Source organism: Doryrhamphus excisus, chromosome 11 (assembly GCF_030265055.1).
Source record: "Doryrhamphus excisus isolate RoL2022-K1 chromosome 11, RoL_Dexc_1.0, whole genome shotgun sequence".
In the NCBI taxonomy this organism is placed as follows: domain Eukaryota; kingdom Metazoa; phylum Chordata; class Actinopteri; order Syngnathiformes; family Syngnathidae; genus Doryrhamphus; species Doryrhamphus excisus.
In genome coordinates this window covers 9,065,116-9,085,320 of record NC_080476.1, presented here as the reverse complement: position 1 = coordinate 9,085,320, position 20,205 = coordinate 9,065,116, and the positions used below count along the sequence as shown (strand labels likewise).

General features: G+C 41.5%; 1 protein-coding gene across 4 annotated transcripts in view; it reads right to left on the bottom strand.

Annotated features, from left to right (window-relative positions):
- The window catches only part of LOC131138469 (cell adhesion molecule 2-like), a 193,964-nt gene that overhangs the window by 40,345 nt on the left and 133,414 nt on the right, over positions 1-20,205 (bottom strand). For 3 of the 4 annotated variants that reach the window (XM_058087401.1, XM_058087402.1, XM_058087404.1), the window contains exons 2-3: positions 16,764-16,790; positions 9,253-9,402 (exon numbers count right to left, since the gene is read on the bottom strand). In XM_058087401.1, the coding sequence (XP_057943384.1) occupies positions 9,253-9,402; positions 16,764-16,790 (177 nt within the window). The remainder of the gene's footprint in view (positions 1-9,252; positions 9,403-16,763; positions 16,791-20,205) is intronic. The other variant, XM_058087403.1, reaches the window with a different exon arrangement.

Below are 20,205 nucleotides of genomic sequence, written 5' to 3'. Positions count from 1 at the left end.
ATTAGTGTGTCGCAACCCAAAGCGCTGTCTGTCCAGCACACAGCTAGATAGCTGCATATCTACTGGAAAAGAGCCCAGGATAAAAGTGAAAGCTCACATTGTGTTGCATGGAGAAATTCTGCCCACAATGAAGACTAACAGGTACAGTATGATGGTATTGCCCAATTTAATATATTGGCCCTGGGAGAGGGTTGTTCTACAGAAACGTGGTCCTACTATTGTCATTAAACGTATTTATTGGGTGAGGCCACCGTGCAGGCCTCGAGTGGTTAGCGCACAGACCTCACAGCTAGGAGACCAGGGTTCAATTCCACCCTTGGCCATCGATGTGTGGAGTTTGCATGTTCTCCCTGTACATGCGTGGGTTTTCTCCGGGTACTCCGGTTTCCTCCCACATTCCAAAAACATGCTAGGTTAATTGGCGACTCCAAATTGTCCATAGGTATGAATGTGAGTGTGAATGGTTGTTTGTCTATATGTGCCCTGTGATTAGCTGGCGACAAATCCAGTCAAGGGTATACCCCGCCTCTCGCCCTCCAGCACCCCCGCAACCCTTGTGAGGAAAAGCGGTAGAAAATGAATGAATGAATCTATTGAGTGCTGAATCAACTCCCCAGATATAATATGTACTGTAAACCTTTACACATGCATTGTTTTCCAATTAAATATGTGTATATAAATGTATGGTTGCTGAAACGAAACTTGTGCTGGCACACTGCATTATTTACCTACCTCAAATTTTTTACTTTAATGTCTTTTCATTAAGTGTTCAAAAACAGGTGCGCCACACTTTGACATTGAGGCTAGAGGCCGAGAGGCTCGGCGATAACGTAGCTGGACAGTTGCTTACTTGAAATATGTACAGTGTGAGAAATGATATTTTACATCACAGGGTGCATACACGTGTTGCACAAAAATGTATTGCAAAAGCATTATCCACGAGTTGGATTGTCCTCATACTAGGTGTTCAGCCATATCACCATCAAATTTGGTTCCCTTGAGGGAATTGACAAGCAGGATTGGTAGAAAAAAGTAAAATACAATATGCTATTGAAGATGAAGTGACAACATTTTGGTTTTGCTTGCGCCCAGAAGAGAGGTAATGAATGTGTCAGCTATTAAGTGGGAGCTAATTATTTCCACTGGCCTCAGGTATTTTTCTCTAGACCTTGCAAACCATGCCTGTTTGAATGTTAAGCTCTCGTTTCACTTTGTGCTGCGGCAGAAACTGAAATGAGACGGCTCTTTTTCAAATTAAGACACAAACATCAGCACAGAAAAGGCTTTTGTGTCATAAAAGTTGATATACTTTATAGATGTGCAGCGAGGTTTCGGAAGATGCACGTTTCCCAAGGTCGAAGAAAAAGTTGTCTGTCTCTTTCACAGGTGATGACTGTGTCTGAAAGCTCTCATAAAACGCTTCCTTAATTCCTCGCCTTTATCCCACCGGAGGCCTGCATTCCCTTTCCTCTTTTTGCTCCCCTTTTCCCCCCTCCATTCCGCTCATGTTTTATGGTCCATGTCTCAGAGAAAGGGGACCTGTTAAGGATCTTTAGGGATTTCCAGTCGAGTTTTTTTCTATCAGACACAACAACCTTTCCAATATTTGGCTTTATATTAAACAAAAAAATAGAAGACAGCTGTCTCCAAAGTTCCTGTCAAGATTGAGTTTTGAGTGAAAGTTTTGCTATCTTTTTAATAATGGAAAAAAAATCTGTCAGGTTTTTCCGTATTTTATTATTTACTTTGAGAAACTTTCACTAGGCTATTCCCTAAATTGCTCAGGCACAGATACGGGGAATGCTTCAAAGCTTCCATGATGGAAGCCTGGAATGCAACACACACACATACACACTTACACACACAACATACACAAACTAAATTGATTTAGGCCAGGTGAATATTTGACCTCTGAGGACTTGAATAGTTTCATATGAAACATCTTAGAGCCTGAAAATGATATATTGGCCCTTAGCTGCTCACCTGTAACACTAATCTCCATGTTTGAACGGATTCAATCAGTCAGCAGGCATGAAACAGCTGGAGCGCCTCACAAGTTGTTCCTTGCTGTGTGTGCATCATATCAACAAATAAGCAACTTTGAATGATTATTTTGTGCATTAAGAGCGTTTCATTTATATTGCTGTTCCAATTAATCCCTACATGGCCCCAGCAGTGAAAACCTGGCACTGTGAGTGGAGATTCAAAAATGAGGTTTTATTGGTGCTTGTATGTATTTTTGTATTTTAGATACTATTAAGAAGGGGGGTGACACGCAGGATCAAAAACTGCTGTCAGCGCTGCTTAAAATGGTGTATTCAGGCGCATCACATCACTCCTGGGACGCATTCAGGGACACTTCAATCACAGCAAACACACATGCAGGTGGTATTTACGCAACCAACCACGTGTTGCTCATACAACAATAACACAATGTTCTACTTATAACAGACATCAATGTTACATTTTTGGACAGATATTGCTATTTATCAGTGCCCATGTCAAAATATACATTTTTGAAGGGGTCCATGGCTTCAGGTCAAATGTCTAGAAACCCCAGAATCACTGCAATAAATGTTATTTTAAAACAAAAGTACAATATGTACAGTACTTTAAACATTTTGTCTTAACAAATAAAAAATAATGACCAACAATCAACTATTATGACATTTCCTGCTATTGTCAACAGCAACAATACAATTTGGAAAGCTGCACATGTTTATGTGCCACAAACATCTGTATAAAAACAATGTAAAGTGCAAAGCAAGTTCGGACTACTATTAGGTATAATTTTTTTTTCCAGCGTCGTTTTTATCATAGTACTGCATGTGACACGAGTGATTCTTCCTGATATGTAGTATTTACAATGAATTTCAGACTGCAGACATACTGAGCTTGCAAGCTTTGTTTCTCTGTGGAACACGTTGACATCAGTTTGATGACATCGCACTCATGCACCGATATCAAAATCTGCAGAAAAAACAGAAACCGGTGTGTATTTGTATTTATTTATTTAAAATTACATAAACACCAAATCGTCATATGATTCGGTATCTAATTTTTATAATCGGCCAAAGTCAACCACTTTTAGTAAAACTTAGTAAAGTTAGGAAAAATATATAAAACACATAAGACAATAAAACAGGGCTGCTTGAGTGGTGAGCACGCAGGCCACACAGCTAGAACACCCGGGTTTGATTCCCCCCTCGGGCATCTCTGTGTGGAGTTTGCATGTTCTCCCTGGTTCTCTCCGGGTACTCTGGCTTCCTCCCACATTCCAAAAACATGCTAGGTTAATTGGCGACTCCAAATTGTCCATAGGTATGAATGTGAGTGTGAATGGTTGTTTGTCTATATGTGCCCTGTGATTGGCTGGCGACCAGTTCATGCCCATGACCCTCGTGAGGATCAGCGGTAGAAAATGGACGAATGAAAGACAATAAAACAGATGAACTTTGGTAACAGGTACCGTTCACCTTTGACTTCCTGTTTTGATGAGTCGTGTTGATCCAATGCATGGATGCACCTATTTTTCCTAGTTTTTACATTAAGGGCGTATTTGTCCACAAAAGTGTTGATCTCCTTTCTATTTTACTCTCCATTGCACACAGAAAGTGATGATGTTCTGAAGGGGGAAGGGGGCTAACACCTACCTGGTGTTAGCAAGGTGTAACATAATTAAATTACATTTCCAGTGTCTGAATATGTTCTGCTCTAGCAGTGACAAACTTCATTTAATGTTGCTCTGAAGGCTGGTCATCCAATTTAACAGAAGTGTATCAAGAGGGAGAAAGCTCCAATGCAATGGGAATGATGAATGTATTATAAATGGAAGAAGATGTGGACGGTAAAAGACATACTGAATAGATGAACCTCACGTCGAAGCTCAGCAAGCATGATCGCTAAAGACGTCTGCCTATTTTTCCTGGAAAGTAATTACACATAGCTTCTCAATGCTATGGGGACAGTGAAGATACTGTAATTATAGATCATAGGGAAATGTCTCTTTCGACAAACTAAAGCTATTATCAAGTCTTGAGTTCCACAAAACCAAAAGAGCAATTTGTAAAAGGATATTAGTCTCTTTTGAGCGGTATAAAAGAGAGAATCCCTCTTGCCCGGTGCTCATCTCTCTCTTGCTGCCGAGGCACAGATTAAGTCCCTCAGTGGTGTCGTGATGGGGAGGACAAAGTGCCTACTTTTGTGCCGATGACTTATTTGAAATTCAAACAACCCCTCACAGCCGCCGGAGTGCCTCGGAGAGGACGAGGCGACAAGAGGAGTCTCTCTCGCATCCGTCTGAGCATCTTCGAGGTGAAGCGCAAGCCGTGACATTAAAAACAACGGCGGCGGAGAAAGCGGCGGCGCTCACAGGGGTTTGCCAAAGGGGTCCATCACTATATCTGTCTGCTAGAAAGCAATATGTTTATGCTGATGGTATGTGGCGGAATTGAATGGCGGATATACGTGACAAAGATTAACAACAAAGGTCATTTGCTTTTGACCAAATAGGATTTTCTACTGATCTTGTTTGTTTGATTATTTATTATTTACTACCTCACCGATTTCTACATGTGGAGTATGCATAAATGTCTTTATAGGAAAAATAGGTGAATCCCATGACCTTAGAATGTTAGCTGTCAGCATGATGTGGCTATCTAGAACATACAGAAAAGGGAAAGACATATGTCCTTGTCTCACATAAGGAATGTAGATGATAAAAATAAAAAAACAGATAAAAATCCAGTTTGAGAAGATGGTCAACAATACTATTGCCGTTATCCATTCATCTATTTTCTGGGCCGCTTATCCTCAAGAGGGTCGCGGGCATGCTGGAGTCAATCCCAGTTTGTGTCTATGTTCAAGGTGTATTATACCATTATCATTATACCATTACCAAGTACAGAACACAAATTTTAATTTATGAGGACATCGGGTATGCTGCAGCCTATCCCAGCTATCCCAGACTATGAGCGAGAGGTGGGGTACACTCATTTTATTTACTTATTATACTCTCATTCATTCATTTTCGACTGCTTATCCTCACGAAGGTCGCGGGGGTGCTGGAGCGAGAGGCGGGGTACACCCTGGACTGGTTGCCAGCCAATCACAGGGCACATATAGACAAACAACCATTCACACTCACATTCATACCTATGGACAATTTGGAGTCGCTAATTAGCCTAGCATTTTTTGGAATGTGGGAGGAAGAACCCGGAGATACCTGAGCGGGGAATCGACCTGTGCGCTAACCACTCGAACACCGTGCAGCTGTTGTTGTTATACCATACAAAATTTGTACTAATGGGTCCAACGTTTGGCAAGAAAAAAAACACCCTCAAACCAGTACCATCACCACTTAGGATGTTATTCTTTTCCCACCAAATCCTGACCCTATCACCTGAATAATACAACAGAAATGGAGCCATCATACGAGACTACATCTTTAATTTGGGTGAAACCAAGCATATTGGAGCCACAATTCCATCCCTTTATTTGCTGATGCACCTCATCTTCTTTAAAACAAGGATTGAAGCAGTCCAGCTATTCTCCTGTGACCTCTGCTATGGATAGAATATTTCACTAAGGAGGATATTTTATTAGTTTTAGGCAATTTTTGGTAAACCAGAAAATGCTGGAACCAACATCATGACTTCAACAACCTTTCTTGGACATTGACCTTGAGGAGTTTGTTTCATACTTCAGCAGATGTTTTTTTGGACCACTGGATCTGTGTATATATATAAGTATATATATATATACACACATACAGTATTCAATCATTTATTCATTTTCTACCGCTTATTCCTCATGAGGGTCACAGGCGTGCTGGAGCCTATCCCAGCTGTCTTTGGGCTAGAGGCGGGGTATACCCTGAACTGGTCATCAGCCAATCACAGGGCACATATAGACAAACAACCATTCACACTCACATTCATACCTATGGACAATTTGGAGTCACCAATTAACCTAGCATGTTTTTGGAATGTGGGAGGAAACCGGAGTACCTGGAGAAAACCCACGCATGCACGGGGAGCACACATACAGCATATAACATGTATACAGTATTACTATATAGATTGGCAAAATCGGGAAAGGCCCCCCCAAGACCCAGCCTGCAAAGCTCCCTCAGCAGACCAGCAAGGGGCCACAGAGAGGCAACCCTGTCCAGAAACAGGTAAACAGGAACCATCAGCCTGAGACTAGTGAGACACCACACCTCACACGGACAGATGAGCACCAGGGGCCCCACAACCTCCCAACCCTAAGGTGCAGGATCCAGCCCGCCCCAAGCCACCCTGTACCCAGTCCCCAACATAGAACCAGTAGAGTATTCAAAAACCTGATATTGTATGTCTTTTTCCCCAATAATTGTTATTGGACATATCATGACTAATGCACAAAAAGTGACTGCAACTAAGCAAAATATACATAAAGCCACAGTGGGAGTTGTGTATTTCAGCAAAAAGTGTGCCTGCCCCTAATCCTCATCTTCCTCCCAGCAGGCAGAAAGCAACATTAATCTGAAAGCCACTGTGCTCACAGGCGTTTGCAGCTCAGACATCTTCTCACACTGCCAGTGGCACTTGGAAACACTCGGCATGTCTGCGCGCCCATCAGCATGTGCATGTGAAATGCCACATTCAGCAAGACAACACCCCCCCACCCCCCACCCCCACCGTAGGAACACACACAAGGCTAAACCCCTCTAAAAACTACCATGCAATTGCGGGTTCTCAGTGGTAGCTGTGCTGATAATAGGAAAGTCTTCGGGTGCTTTTTCATTTCCAATCTCGCACAGCTCTGCATTGGAAATGCCACGGAATACACCCCTGAGCTCAACCCCCCCCCGGGGGTGATATGGAATAACCCACAGAGCATATCAACTGTTGAATTTGATGTTCAGTGCATTTTTGTACGGCTGCTCTGACTGAGCCGTTTGGAAATTTGCTTGTGTATGAAGCCAAAAAAAAAATAAAAAAGTGCGTAGAAACGCACACACAAGCAAAACACACAAACGGACTAGTGAGAGCCAGTGGGCAGCCAGTGTGAGGGAGCGGATAATGGAAGAAGAGCGTGTAAATCCCATATGTGCTTAATCCAGACACTTACAAGAGAGCGTGATTCATACTCTATTACACTCCACTAATGGCGCAGAGAGGCGCTGTGGCTCACAATCAGTCAGCGGGCCTGAACCCGCAAAATAACATCCATGAATCCTCTTTACAGGGACTTAACTGGGGAGAGAGTAAAAGGTCAAGAATAAACTTTTGTACTTATTAGCCATTAAAACACTGACGGCTTTGTGCCACGCCCACATGTTGATGTGCATTTTGATCACAGTTATTGAGTCTATGCACCCAAAATAAGGTAGAATTGGGAGTCCAACCACGGTTTTTAAGAATGGAACATAGCGTAAGAGTTCAAAACATCATCAAACATCACAAGACTTCAGCTCAGTGAGTGTTTAGAACAGGAAGTGGGGTCTAGTGTCCAATAGTGGCATGTGGCTAATTTTTTACTGGCCCACAGCAAATTGGGGAAATAAAAATAAACCAAAAAAACTGCAATATATAATGTTTTGTAGCATTTCTACAACAACAACAACAACAACAACAAAATATATAGTGTATATACAAGGAGACACCTACGCATCCATTTTTCAGTAGAGGCTCTCCATGGAGAAAATATAGTCAACAGGTGTGATTACGCTTTTCTTTGGCTTTGTCGTGTTTTCAATTATGCCACCAGAGACGGAACTTCCTGTGACATATGAAAGGTCACTTATTTTTCCAGAAATACCTAAAAAAATGCCACAAGGTAACAGCATTTGGGTGTATTTAATGGGTGAGTGGTTTTACTTTATTTTTGTTTTATTTAGTCGTAATATGTGACATATTCCACATGTATGACAAACAGGACAAAATACAAAGTGCTTGCTCATGCGGGGTCGGTACTGTTTGTTTTTTTTTCCTTCTTGTTTGCCGCTTGTGTTTTCCTTCTTGTTTGAATGAATCACCGCTGCAAACATAAACCTGACTTGACTTGACCTTCTCATATAGTTGTTCCTTACCATCCAGAGTAGGAAAATGAAGCTCATGATGTGCAAATGAGTTCAAGAGTCACAAAGCACAACTGAGCTTGCAGGTTTTGACAAACACACTGACAGTAAATAGTGTCACATGGTGCTGCTACAATTGAACTCCAGACCCGTATGTTCGAAATGTGAGGCACACCTTCCCTTGGGGCGGAGGGGGGGGACCGAGGACTTGAGGCGCTGTTTGAGACCATGTCAACCGAATCATGGCTTATAGATGTGACATTTTTATGAACGATTTACGGCTGCACGGTGAACGAGTGGTAAGCGCGCAGGCCTCACAGCTAGGAGACCCGAGTTCGATTCCTCCGTCGGGCATCTCTGTGTGGAGTTTGCATGTTCTCCCGGTGCATGCGTGGGTTTTCTCCGGGTACTCTTGTTTCCTCCCACATTCCAAAAACATGCTAGGTTAATTGGCAACTGCAAATTGTCCATAGGTATGAATGTGAGTGTGAATGGTTGTTTGTCTATATGTGCCCTGTGATTGGCTGGCTACCAGTCCAGGGTGTACCCCGCCTCTTGCCCGAAGCTGGGATAGGCTCCAGCACCCCCGCGACCCTCATGAGAATAAGCGGTTGAAAATGAATGAATGAATAATGCTGCCAAGGTAGCAAACTGCCTCACTGTCATCCCATGCTTTGATAGATGTCTTATGCTGTGATACTGCTTTGATCTGACAAACCTTAAGTAACTTTGATCAAATGTATAATTACAACACTTGCCAAATGATATGTGATGCTGTAACACCAATATAGGTTGTATTGCAAGGTTTACAGTGTGCACCAATCCTGCCTCACGCACTGCCACTTCCATATTATGTGTATTATCATTTAAAAGAGCGATACCATAGCTCACAGTCTGATAGACAGACTCCTGGATGGCCCATTCCCGCAAGACAGATTTTCTCTAAACGAGAACGTTTTTGCGAGAACGTTCTTTTTTTACAGTTTTCTATCAAAACAAAGCATCATTAGTTTTAATAATAACAACTTGTGTGTTATTTGTTTCATATTTTTGTGACAAATAAACAGAATATCAATATGAAACATACCAATTTGTTTTGTATGTTTCTTAACCCATTTAAGTCAGTGTACCGTGTGTGTGGTTGTGTGTGCATATGGCAAACACAAACAAACACCCATGCATCCACTCACCTTTCTTGTCGCCAAAGAAGAGGGTCTGCTGTGCTGGGTTAGACCACTGGAGGGAGGTGTTGTCGTTGTACTCCACCCGGCAAGTCATGTTGGCGATCCCACCCTCTGTCACCGTGACATTCTGAACCAAAGGGTACTGACCGCTGACACCTACAACAAGACACACATGTGAGCTACAATGAGTCACAGGACACCTCATTGTGTGTTAATCGTTGATGTTGTGATGACGAGCGGTGTATGGTCGTTTTCACGACATAAAAAACACATTTTAGCTCCATGTACTGAAATGCACCATAACAGCAGGTGCATTTAGCCTGCAGTAGTGACCCTGGAACCTTGCACACTGGGAGAAAACAAATTAAAAGCTGCTCCCTGAGGACCCGTGTGGGCAATACTCACATCAACACACAAAAAAAGAGAGAAAACACCAAGAAATGAGACAATTAGATAATTCATATGTAAGCTGTAAAGCTGAGTTAAGCTTTCAGGACCATGGAGAGGTCTATGACTCCTCAGCATCCTGGGCAGCTCCCTATGTTGCACATGCGTCGTCTGTGAGAGTGGGAACGAGTAAATAAAAATAACCATAAATCTATCCCTGTTCCCATCCCCAGAGGACGGGCTTTAAAGACTGTGTGAATAAAGGCTTAGGTTAGGAAGATTATTCATCCCTGACTTAACTCTCATTTTTACCCCCGAGGAGAAGATCATAAAGGGAACACACATATGGATGGATTATTTTGAAACAGAATTCCATGCTCCGATATTTGACCAAATTCCTTGCATAAATGGAGCACCGTCTGAGACTTTTGCCAGTATTTAGTATTATTACTATTTAAAGACTGCTCAGGTAAGCTAAACAGAGATTGTGTATGAGAGGGAGAGATGGGATGTGCAAGAAGGTGAAGGAGGAAAGGAGGTACGTCAAAGAGCACGGGTCATTTCCAGCGTTGATTAAGGCCTCCCAAGGTTAATCATGCACAGAAGAGATAGAGTGGGAAAGAGGAGGAGGAGGCAAATGGATCGGAGCGTTGGGAGGAAAGAAATATGTTTTATTCATGGAAGTTTTGCATGAAGCGTGCTCTGGCCCCATGATTTACCAGCCTCCCTGCCGCTGTCCTCACTCTCTTTATTGCTTCTTCTCTATGAACATCACCTACTTTCTCCTCATTTTCCCAACTTACTCAGATGGGACGCACATACTTAAGTACAGCCCACTGGCATATATTTTATTTCAGTCTTTCAGGCCACAAAGGGAACGCACCGTATTGACCTGAATATAAGAAGACCCATCTTTCATGCTTTCAATCGGTGAAATAATAACTGGTAGATTGAAATAAAAAGGAATATCATATTTCTTCACTGGTTGACATTACCTTAAAATTAGCATCCTAACTCCTCATTGATTGTTTTCTAACTTGCTAACAACATTTCAGACACTTTTCAACCAAGTTTGCACAGACCCAGCATATAAGACGATGTTTTGGAGCATAACTCTGCCTTACTAATGTTATCATAGGAGCTCTGTTTATACGCAAATGCTTCAAAAAATGCTTCCTTCTAATATAGCATGTGTAACATAGCTGTGCTATAAAGTTAAAATGTAACAAAACATTGCATGTACATGTAGTAAAGGTTTTATGATGCCACTGTTTGATCATGGACACATTTTTTAAAATTTTGGAATTCACCCCATGAAGGAGAAGGTGGCCCTTCATAATGAAAGAACTAGTTACGTGCATGCAGCAGAGTACTGTAATACATTGGCCAAGGAATACATTAGTGGACTGGCAGAGTAACAAGTAGCGTTGCTACACTGAAAGGAAGGACAACCTCATAATTGCTCTTTTTAAGTTATCTATTTAAGTGACATTATACACCGTAAGACGCTCAGTGGTTGGTTGAATGCCCCGTGCAAGCTTCTGAAACACGACAGCCATCGTGAAGGATCTCCAGTTAAAAAAATCGACTGAGTAAAAAAGACGCTGTGTTGCAGAGACTTCCTCAACAATTATCTGTGGAAGCCATTCATGTACAAGGTGGGCCAGGATATACGGCAATATTTTCATTCATTCATTCATTTTCTACCGCTTTTCCTCACGAGGGTCGCGGGGGGTGCTGGAACCTATCCCAGCTGTCTTCGGGCGAGAGGCGGGGTACACCCTGGACTGGTCGCCAGCCAATCACAGGGCACATATAGACAAACAACCATTCACACTCACATTCATACCTATGGACAATTTGGAGTCGCCAATTAACCTAGCATGTTTTTGGAATGTGGGAGGAAACCGGAGTACCCGGAGAAAGCCCACGCATGCACGGGGAGAACATGCAAACTCCACACACAGAGATGGCCGAGGGTGGAATTGAACCCTGGTCTCCTAGCTGTGAGGTCTGCGCACTAACCACTTGACCACTCGACCACTCGAAAATTTTATCAGACATAAAAGTATAAAGTACTCTTATATGCAGGGTTTGGACATTTAGACATGCAAACCAACAGATGTAGTCAAATGACTCCTTCCCAAGAAAGTCAGAGCTTTTCTTACTGTCACTCACCTACACCAGTGAAACTTTGTCTACTCCTATTTGAACCACATTCTGTATATAAGCTGTTATCATGTGACATTTACACCTTGACAGAGTTTGCTATAGTTTGGGATGCTCGGAGTAGGATGCGGCCATTTAGTGGGAGTCCCACTAATGTCAGCAATGTGAACCACTACACTACTAATGAGCCATTTGCATCGCATTGCAGTCCTCAAAAAAAATCTGCAGATTCTTCAAGTGATAAGTTATTTTTGCACAAATTCCATCCATGAACCCCCCCAGCATGAGCAGTCCAATGGGACTAAAAGGGCCAAAGGGGCCACAATGATGGTTCTATTAGAACAATGCAGTCCTGTGTGTGCCTAATTGACCAGTGGAGTTGCTTGCTTAGTTTTCCCTCCTGGCCACCCAGACCTGATTTAAATGTATCTCCTGAGGAAAAAGGAGGCAGCTGCTCTCCTCTGATTTCCATGTCTAAATTTAGATCTTCTCTTCAACTCGGGTGCTTTCCCCTACTTTCTTTTCCAGTACACACACTCAATTCCCTCGCTTTCTCTCAGTATTCCTTGCTCTCCGTGTGTCACATTTCCTCTTGGAGTTGATCCCTGAAGGGTGTATTTCCACTTTCTTTGTCTCTCATTTTCATATCCTCCCTTTCTGCCGGAGCTCCTTTCCCGATTATCGTGATCCTTGCGCTCCATTGTGTTCTGAGAGAGCGAGAGACTGAGGGGGGGTTAGATTAATTGCCCTCAAATCTGAATGACACGCCAAGGATGACACAGGTCAACCGCTTCTTCCGTGTGCAATAAAGAAGTGAGCGTTGCATCACTACATCTTTCCAGAATGGAGCACTTGAAGGTTGTCTTTTTTTCCTCCCTTAGAAATAAGCCCCAACCTCCTTACTGCTGACTTTAAATGTATGTTGAATGCTAAAATGGAACCACTCATCACCATCCTCAATTTCCGCCCTCAACCAAAAAGAGATGGCTCAACAATCACAGCTTCCCGACAATCATTTGGACCCCTGCCTCCCAACCACTCATTACATTCCAACCACCGCACACGACGTCAATACTGCATCTGGAATGTTTTTCCGAAACAACAACCCCTCCCGAAAGTATAGCACAACTAATTGTCATGAGACAGAATTACAGATTCTTCCCTTCTGACCTTTGAAGCAACAGCAGCTGAGTCAACTAACCTTCCTTATTTAGACATTCAGGAGGCAGTGAAGGAGAGAGAAGTGCAGCCAGACAGACGGACAGCCTGGAGCTGCTGACCTTTATGTCTGGACTCTAGCTGTACAACTACACGCTACCAAAATATGCAACACATTTTCTATGTACAGGCGAACTTCTCCACCTCACAGGCGTGGTATAGGAAGATGGTGATGAAACAGCATGATCGGTGCAAAGGTGTGCCTTATGCTGGCCACACTAAAAGGCCATGTTTTACTGTGGGGATGGGGGTCCAGAAATATCTGGTGATACCACCATTTAGGATTATAGCAGGTGGAATGTTGGTCCTCTTCAAGGGCTTTGCAAAGTTGCTGGATATTGTCAGGAACTGGAACACGCTATCATGTACGATGCAGAGCATGCAGAATATGCTCAAAGGGGCATATTCTTACAACATGGGGCCATGCATTAGCATGCTGCAACATGAAGTGATGGGGGGTGGTGGATGAATGGCATAACAATGGGACACAGGATGTCCTCAAGGTATCAAAATGGTATCAATAAAATGCACCTGTGTTTGTTGTCCACAACATATGGCTGCCAATACAAAAACCCCACCAGGCCTTGTGATAGGTAAATGACGAACAGCATTTTTATGCATACTTTTTTCTGCAGTGTCAGATGAAAAAAAAATACTTGAGGTCCTAAAGACTGAAAATGTCTGTTTCACACATACACACACACACACACCATTATCCAACATCAATAGCAATTCTTAGTCATCATTTCAGCTGCAGAAACCAGTAAAAAGTGAAACTTTTGCTGCATGCTTTGATTGGGAAACACTAGCCCCAACTGTTGGACAAATGCATAATTTAAAGGCTGTCGGGCAAATAAAAATTGCAATATAAAGGCTTAAACAATATCTATTTTTTGTCATTAGTAACAAATGTGTCATTTTTTGGTAGCGCTTTGGGAGATTATCAGCAGGCAACATATTTTGTACCAGCCATATTCATTCATTCATTCATTCATTCATTTTCTACCGCTTATCCTCACAAGGGTCGTGGGGGTGCTGGAGCCTATGCCAGCTGTCTTCGGGCGAGAGGCGGGGTACACCCTGGACTGGTCGCCAGCCAATCACAGGGCACATATAGACAAACAACCATTCACACTCACATTCATACCTATGGACAATTTGGAGTCGCCAATTAACCTAGCATGTTTTTGGAATGTGGGAGGAAACCGGAGTACCCGGGGAAAACCGACGCATGCACGGGGAGAACATGCAAACTCCACACAGAGATGCCTGAGGGTGGAATCGAACTCGAGTCTCCTAGCTGTGAGGCCTGCGTGCTTACCACTTGAACATCGTGCAGCCTGACTGTTCATATAAGAATGTTAATTAAATTGTTTTCAAACTGCTCTACAAAATTACTTTCTGGTTTATTTTGTAGGACTGAGAACCATCATAAAATCTTTTGCGTATTTGCATATGGTAAGGTTAACCTTTTAGCGCCAAAGCTCTATAATCCTGTTTAATAATGGAGTAGCCAGAATCAGTCTGGATATTTTTTTTGTATTCCCGTGTTTTGACCTTCGCTTTCTACGTATTGGGAAGGAACCACATTTTGGAAAACACGTCATAAGCAATATCCCCCAGTCCGTTACACTATGCTCTTTTACCAATGACCTGTATGTCATTTTGACTGAGCGGGGCAGAATCAAGGGAGACCTTTCACAACCGTGCCCGCTGATGAAGAAAGAGCTTGCTGCATCATTTAATAAGGTCATTGTTTTGTGCCGTCGCTTTGAGAAATATCACCTGAAGTTAAAGTGGCAAAAACAAACACAACCTGAAGATATTTTTTTAAGCTAACATCAAATGGCATCTCTATCAATCTGATGTGTAATGTTGGAATCAAACAGCAAACACACTGCCAAACCCTTCTACTGGACATCAATATTATTTGTCCTTGATTCAGCCCCATCAATTTAATGGTCAAAAATATATAAACCTGTGTGTAAAAAGCTCAAGTTGATATTAAGTGTGTTCTTGTCCAGACCAGAAGGCAAGTCCTTATGAGAGCCAAGGACACACACACACAACTGATGGTTTTATGGGGGAAATTAAATTGGGCTCCATGAATTGGTTACACAATGCTGACAGCTCCAAGTGGAGATAGAGTGAAAGCAAACAAATGACCAAAGAATAAACTAGACTTGAAATGTTCCAACCGGACTAAAAGGAGTCCTGTGTTTCACTCATGTGGAAATGGATGACAGCGAGGAAACTAAGTGGAATTCATTGATTTTCTACCGCTTATCCTCTTAGGGTGGTGGGGGTGCTGGAGCCTATCCCAGCTGTCTTCAGACGAAGCGATACACCCTGGATTTGTCACCAGCCAATCACAGGGCACAAACAACCATTCACATTCACATTCATACCTATGGACAATTTGGAGTCAATTAACCTAGCATGTTTTTGGAATGTAAGAGGAAGCCGGAATACCCGGAGAAAACCCACACATGCATGGGGAGAACATGCAAACTCCACACAGAGATGCCCGAGGGTTTAATCGAACTCTGGTCTCCGAGCTGTGAGGCCTGCTCGCTAACCACTCGGCCTTAGTGTAATTCATGCATGGTTTTATGCATAAGTTCATCTTTATTTATGCTCACCTCATTATGGGAAAACACTTATCTAATTTGTAGACTGGTGCAAAGTGCATGATGCAAACATGTTGCCAACTTCAGACTTGGTCACATTTGCTTATGATATGAATGAGAACGTGAATTCTAATTTGTACTCTATTATTGTACACAGAGATACCCAAACGGAGATTCGAACCAAGGTCTTCCTGATGACATGTCAACATGAATAACTTAAATAAGTCATAGTGTAGTGTGAACACGTATTGACATTACATGTTGGAACCTAAAACATAAAGTCGATTATAAAAAACAGTGTTCATCGAGGAGCATGCTGAGGAAATTCAACATGTCCTCTTAAGGGTTAGATTGGCGGGGTAGGTCTTTATATACTTTGAAACCACAGCATCCAATCAAGATCTGCAGTGGAAGGGTTGATGATGAAGATCTCACTTGGCCAGTAAATGTGCAACACAGTAAGTGTGACAATGGAAAAGGAACGTCTTTGAAATGGCATGACATCCCAATTTCCCCCCTATAAAATATTAAATTTAACCAAAGTTTGGCATACACCAAACTGACAAGCAAAATTTCACCATAATTGGTTGAAAAGATACTACTACCGCACGCTACACTCGTCCATGCTCTCTCACTTCCTCCTTCCTGTTGTGTGTTTTTTTCCATGCACATGAACTCTGTCGAGCTTTTCTCAAATGCATTTCTGCCACCTGGTGGCCGTTTTCATGGGTTAAAATTGCTCTGAAGTGAAATCTATTAATGCGGAGTTGCATCTCATGCAAAAAAATGTATAAGATGTATAAATACATTGCTGGGATCGCGACTTCGGGTCATAACTACGTCTTTGGTATTGAATGTGTTTAAAGGCAGGTGCAAACTGACACAATGTTATGCACCGCCTCGGTCATTGTGGTGTGAAGGAGGCATGCAATGACACATGACGGAGAGACAGAATCTGTGCGCTTGCCAATATATTTGGACTGTCAAAAGTAAGAAGTTATCTAAAATATGTATTTTTTTTTACTTAAGCTGCTGCACCTCACAAAAAAAAAAGACAAGTGTGAACACAGCCTCATAATAGATCTAATTCTTAACTACACGGCCACCACTCACCTCGAACTTTGCCTTTGGAAGCCATCACTGGTGTCCCCAAGAAGACAAAAAGCGGGGTTGAACAGACAGAAAAAGAGGAAGGAAGAGACAAAAACAAAAAAAAAACAGAAAGGGGAAAAAAAGGGACAAAGACAGAACACATGATTAGACAACTGTTGGAAGAACAGCATGTCTCTATATGTGCTTTATCGAAAGAGTCCTTCTTAAAAGGACATACTGTCGCTATCATGTTATTAATGAGTCAGTGCTTGACTTTCGTCATCCGTGCGATCATCCATGCAAACGCTGCTGAAAGTTCACACTGGCTTGTGACTGACAGCAGTGTACTGAGTCATGACAGGCCTAGACAGGACTCTCCTCCGAGAGGCGATGACACTAGACGGTCCAACAAGCAGAAATGCATATTGCAGAGAGGTGGGGGTGGGAGGTGGTGGTGGTGGGGGGCACACAGAAGAAAGAACACACAAGCAAACTCAAGAGACAGTGGAGAGTGAAGCAAAAAACATAGATAGTCTATGAAAAGTGTGTGTGTGTCCTGAGGGAATGACTCTTATGTTTCACTGCTTTGCCAAATTGATGGATCAATTGGAATGCCTCCAGTGAGCCTGAAAACCTCGTAGAGACAAAAAAAAAAGGACACACGACGTGAAGAACAAAGAGAATAGCACTGCAGGTGCACATATAAAAAAAAAAACACTGCAGATAATTATACTATTATATTGCATATATAAGTTATATTGACTTATGTGTATCTTAACACATTAACAGCAGTGCTCAGTTTCCTTATGCATTTCGAGGTGCATTCATGGACACTCTGGACTCCAGCTTTACTATTCTTACTACACTGTGTTTGAAAATTAACACACTCTTCTAAATACCCGTAACTCCAACTTATAGTCTTGTTCAAAAGAATTGCAGGTAGTTAACAGTGTGTTATGTAACAGTAAATAGAGTAATGCTAGTTTGCTATGCTATCGAGAAACTGCTAATATGCTGCAAAATTGAAAGTGCAAAGTGATGGGGGACAACTGTACAATCAAAACCCTAGGCACGGAAAACACTGTGTTATGTAATAATAAATAGAGTAATACTACTTTGCAGTTCATGATGTCCCCATGCTTTGTAGGGGAGGGGTACTGTTTTGACTCAATTTCTTAACTCCGCCAAGCACAGCAGTTTTGATTCCTGTTTTGGCGGGTATATGCAAACATAAATTTAAGTCGTCCTTGTCCTTGCACTATGTGGGATGGGAGATGCAGAAAAATAAAGAAAATGAGTCATAACTGCCATAAAATCACACAGAAAAGCAGGTTTTGAGGACACGGGGAAGTTAAAACGGTGTAAAATGGAGGCAGATGCTCTGCGGCTGAATGTGAGTATTACAGTTACTAAGCAACCGGCACAACAGTTCCACAAGTCCCAGGAAGCTGATATTGGAGACACTTTTCATTTCTCTCTCTCCTTCATTCCTCCATTTTAGCATGCCTTGCGCAGATTGATTGTAATGGCCGCCTGTTATATGTTTGCAATGCTCTTCATTGGACACAATGCACTTCAACGGTGAGGAGATTTGTCTACAATGTATTTCAAGCCCACATCCTCTTCAATGATTTTTTTCTTCCATTTACATCTGCATTGAATAGCCAGTTCCCAAGCAATCTACGGTAATCCACCTTATACCTGATGTCCACCAGTATTTAAGTGAAAAATGTGCACTCTGCCATTGTGCATGATGTCCTGAATATTACAAGACTTCAACTAGATAAGCGACAAGAGGATTAACGTTGTGTGTGAAGTTTTAGCGTTGACATTCCAAGGTAATTGGCGACTCCAAATTGTCCATAGGTATGAATGTGAGTGTGAATGGTTGTTTGTCTATATGTGCCCTGTGATTGGCTGGCCACCAGTCCAGGATGTAAGCCGCCAGTCAGCTGGGAGAGGCTCAAGTATACTTCAGCAACCTGAGTGAAGATAAGCACCATAGAGGATGGATGTAAGCTATTAAATCACTTTTGGTTACTTATTATTTTAGTGTGTATACATTACTTATCTAGTATTTTGGCTGAAAAATATTCACTATATTTTAAAAATAAAAATAAAAATAAAAATAAAAATAAAAATAAAAATAAAAATAAAAATAAAAATAAAAATAAAAATAAAAATAAAAATAAAAATAAAAATAACTGTTTAAAAAACAAAATGAAATAAATGTCTAAAATTCTGTAAATACATTTATCGGACATTTTGTAAAAAAATTGATTGTAGACATTTATAGATTGACTTAATATAACAAATAATATAAATATTCATAATATTAATGTGCATAATAATATTAATAATAATAAGATATTTATTATAATAATAATAATAATAATATAATAATTTATTATATAATAATATTTGACAAACAACAATGAAATAACAATACTACCAAAACATTTGTGAAATATTCATTATAAACCATTTGCAACTAAACACTTGTCTTTAATAGCCATTAAAAAAAGAATGTCAGTCTACTACATTACATTTTCCACATAACATTACATGAGTGATTAAACTGCATTACATGAATTTTTTTTTCAATACCTAAATGATTGCTTATGTTTGATATAATACAAATTTGAATACTGTAATTATTTGTTATTAATGTCAAAAAATGTTTCAGTTGCATATAGTAAACAGTAAACAGAACAAATAGTACAAACTGTCAGTGATCCAGTCAATAAATCACACCTCGTTAAGAACGGCAAGAACATACTTTACAACCAAATATTCCTTTCACTATGGCTCCAGGCGTCGGTTCTAAAGCAAATAAACTCCAAGTGTGCGCTTTAAGAGCAGGTGAGAAGTGAGAGAGTGTCTGGTGTCACAACAGTGATGCTCTGAGTTGTGAGCGGCTTGTTTTCAGCCTCTGAGCGTCAGTGGGGGTGCTGTCATAAATAAACTGTGTGATACTTCATACGGGCACCACCTGCTGTGACACACATCCACGTACACAAGGCGCTGCGGCGATCATAGCGCTCCCTCAGGGTAAAGGTCTCCTGGGAGGACCGGTGTTCATTTGCCACAGCCTTGCACCGATTCTCCCTCTGCAGTCATTTTTTTTTACGCTACTTGAGGAAGGTGTCACAACTGCCTTTTCATATCTAGTGTGACAACATGTAAAAAAAGAAGGCTGGGTAATTCATCACAGTTTATCCCGATTAATTCGTACCAGACCTGATTGTGATGAATGCATGGGATTGCTGATTTATAAATGGAATATTTTCATAGTTACAGCATAAAATTTTTTTTACAACGTTCTAAATTTGTTTTCCCAAGGCATGAAATGACAACCCTATAGACCTAGGGGTAGCAGTGAGGGTGTGTCACTTTAAAGGCCACAGACCACAGTGATTTGAAGCCATAGCCATGTGAAAATACACTGCAAACAACAGGGGAA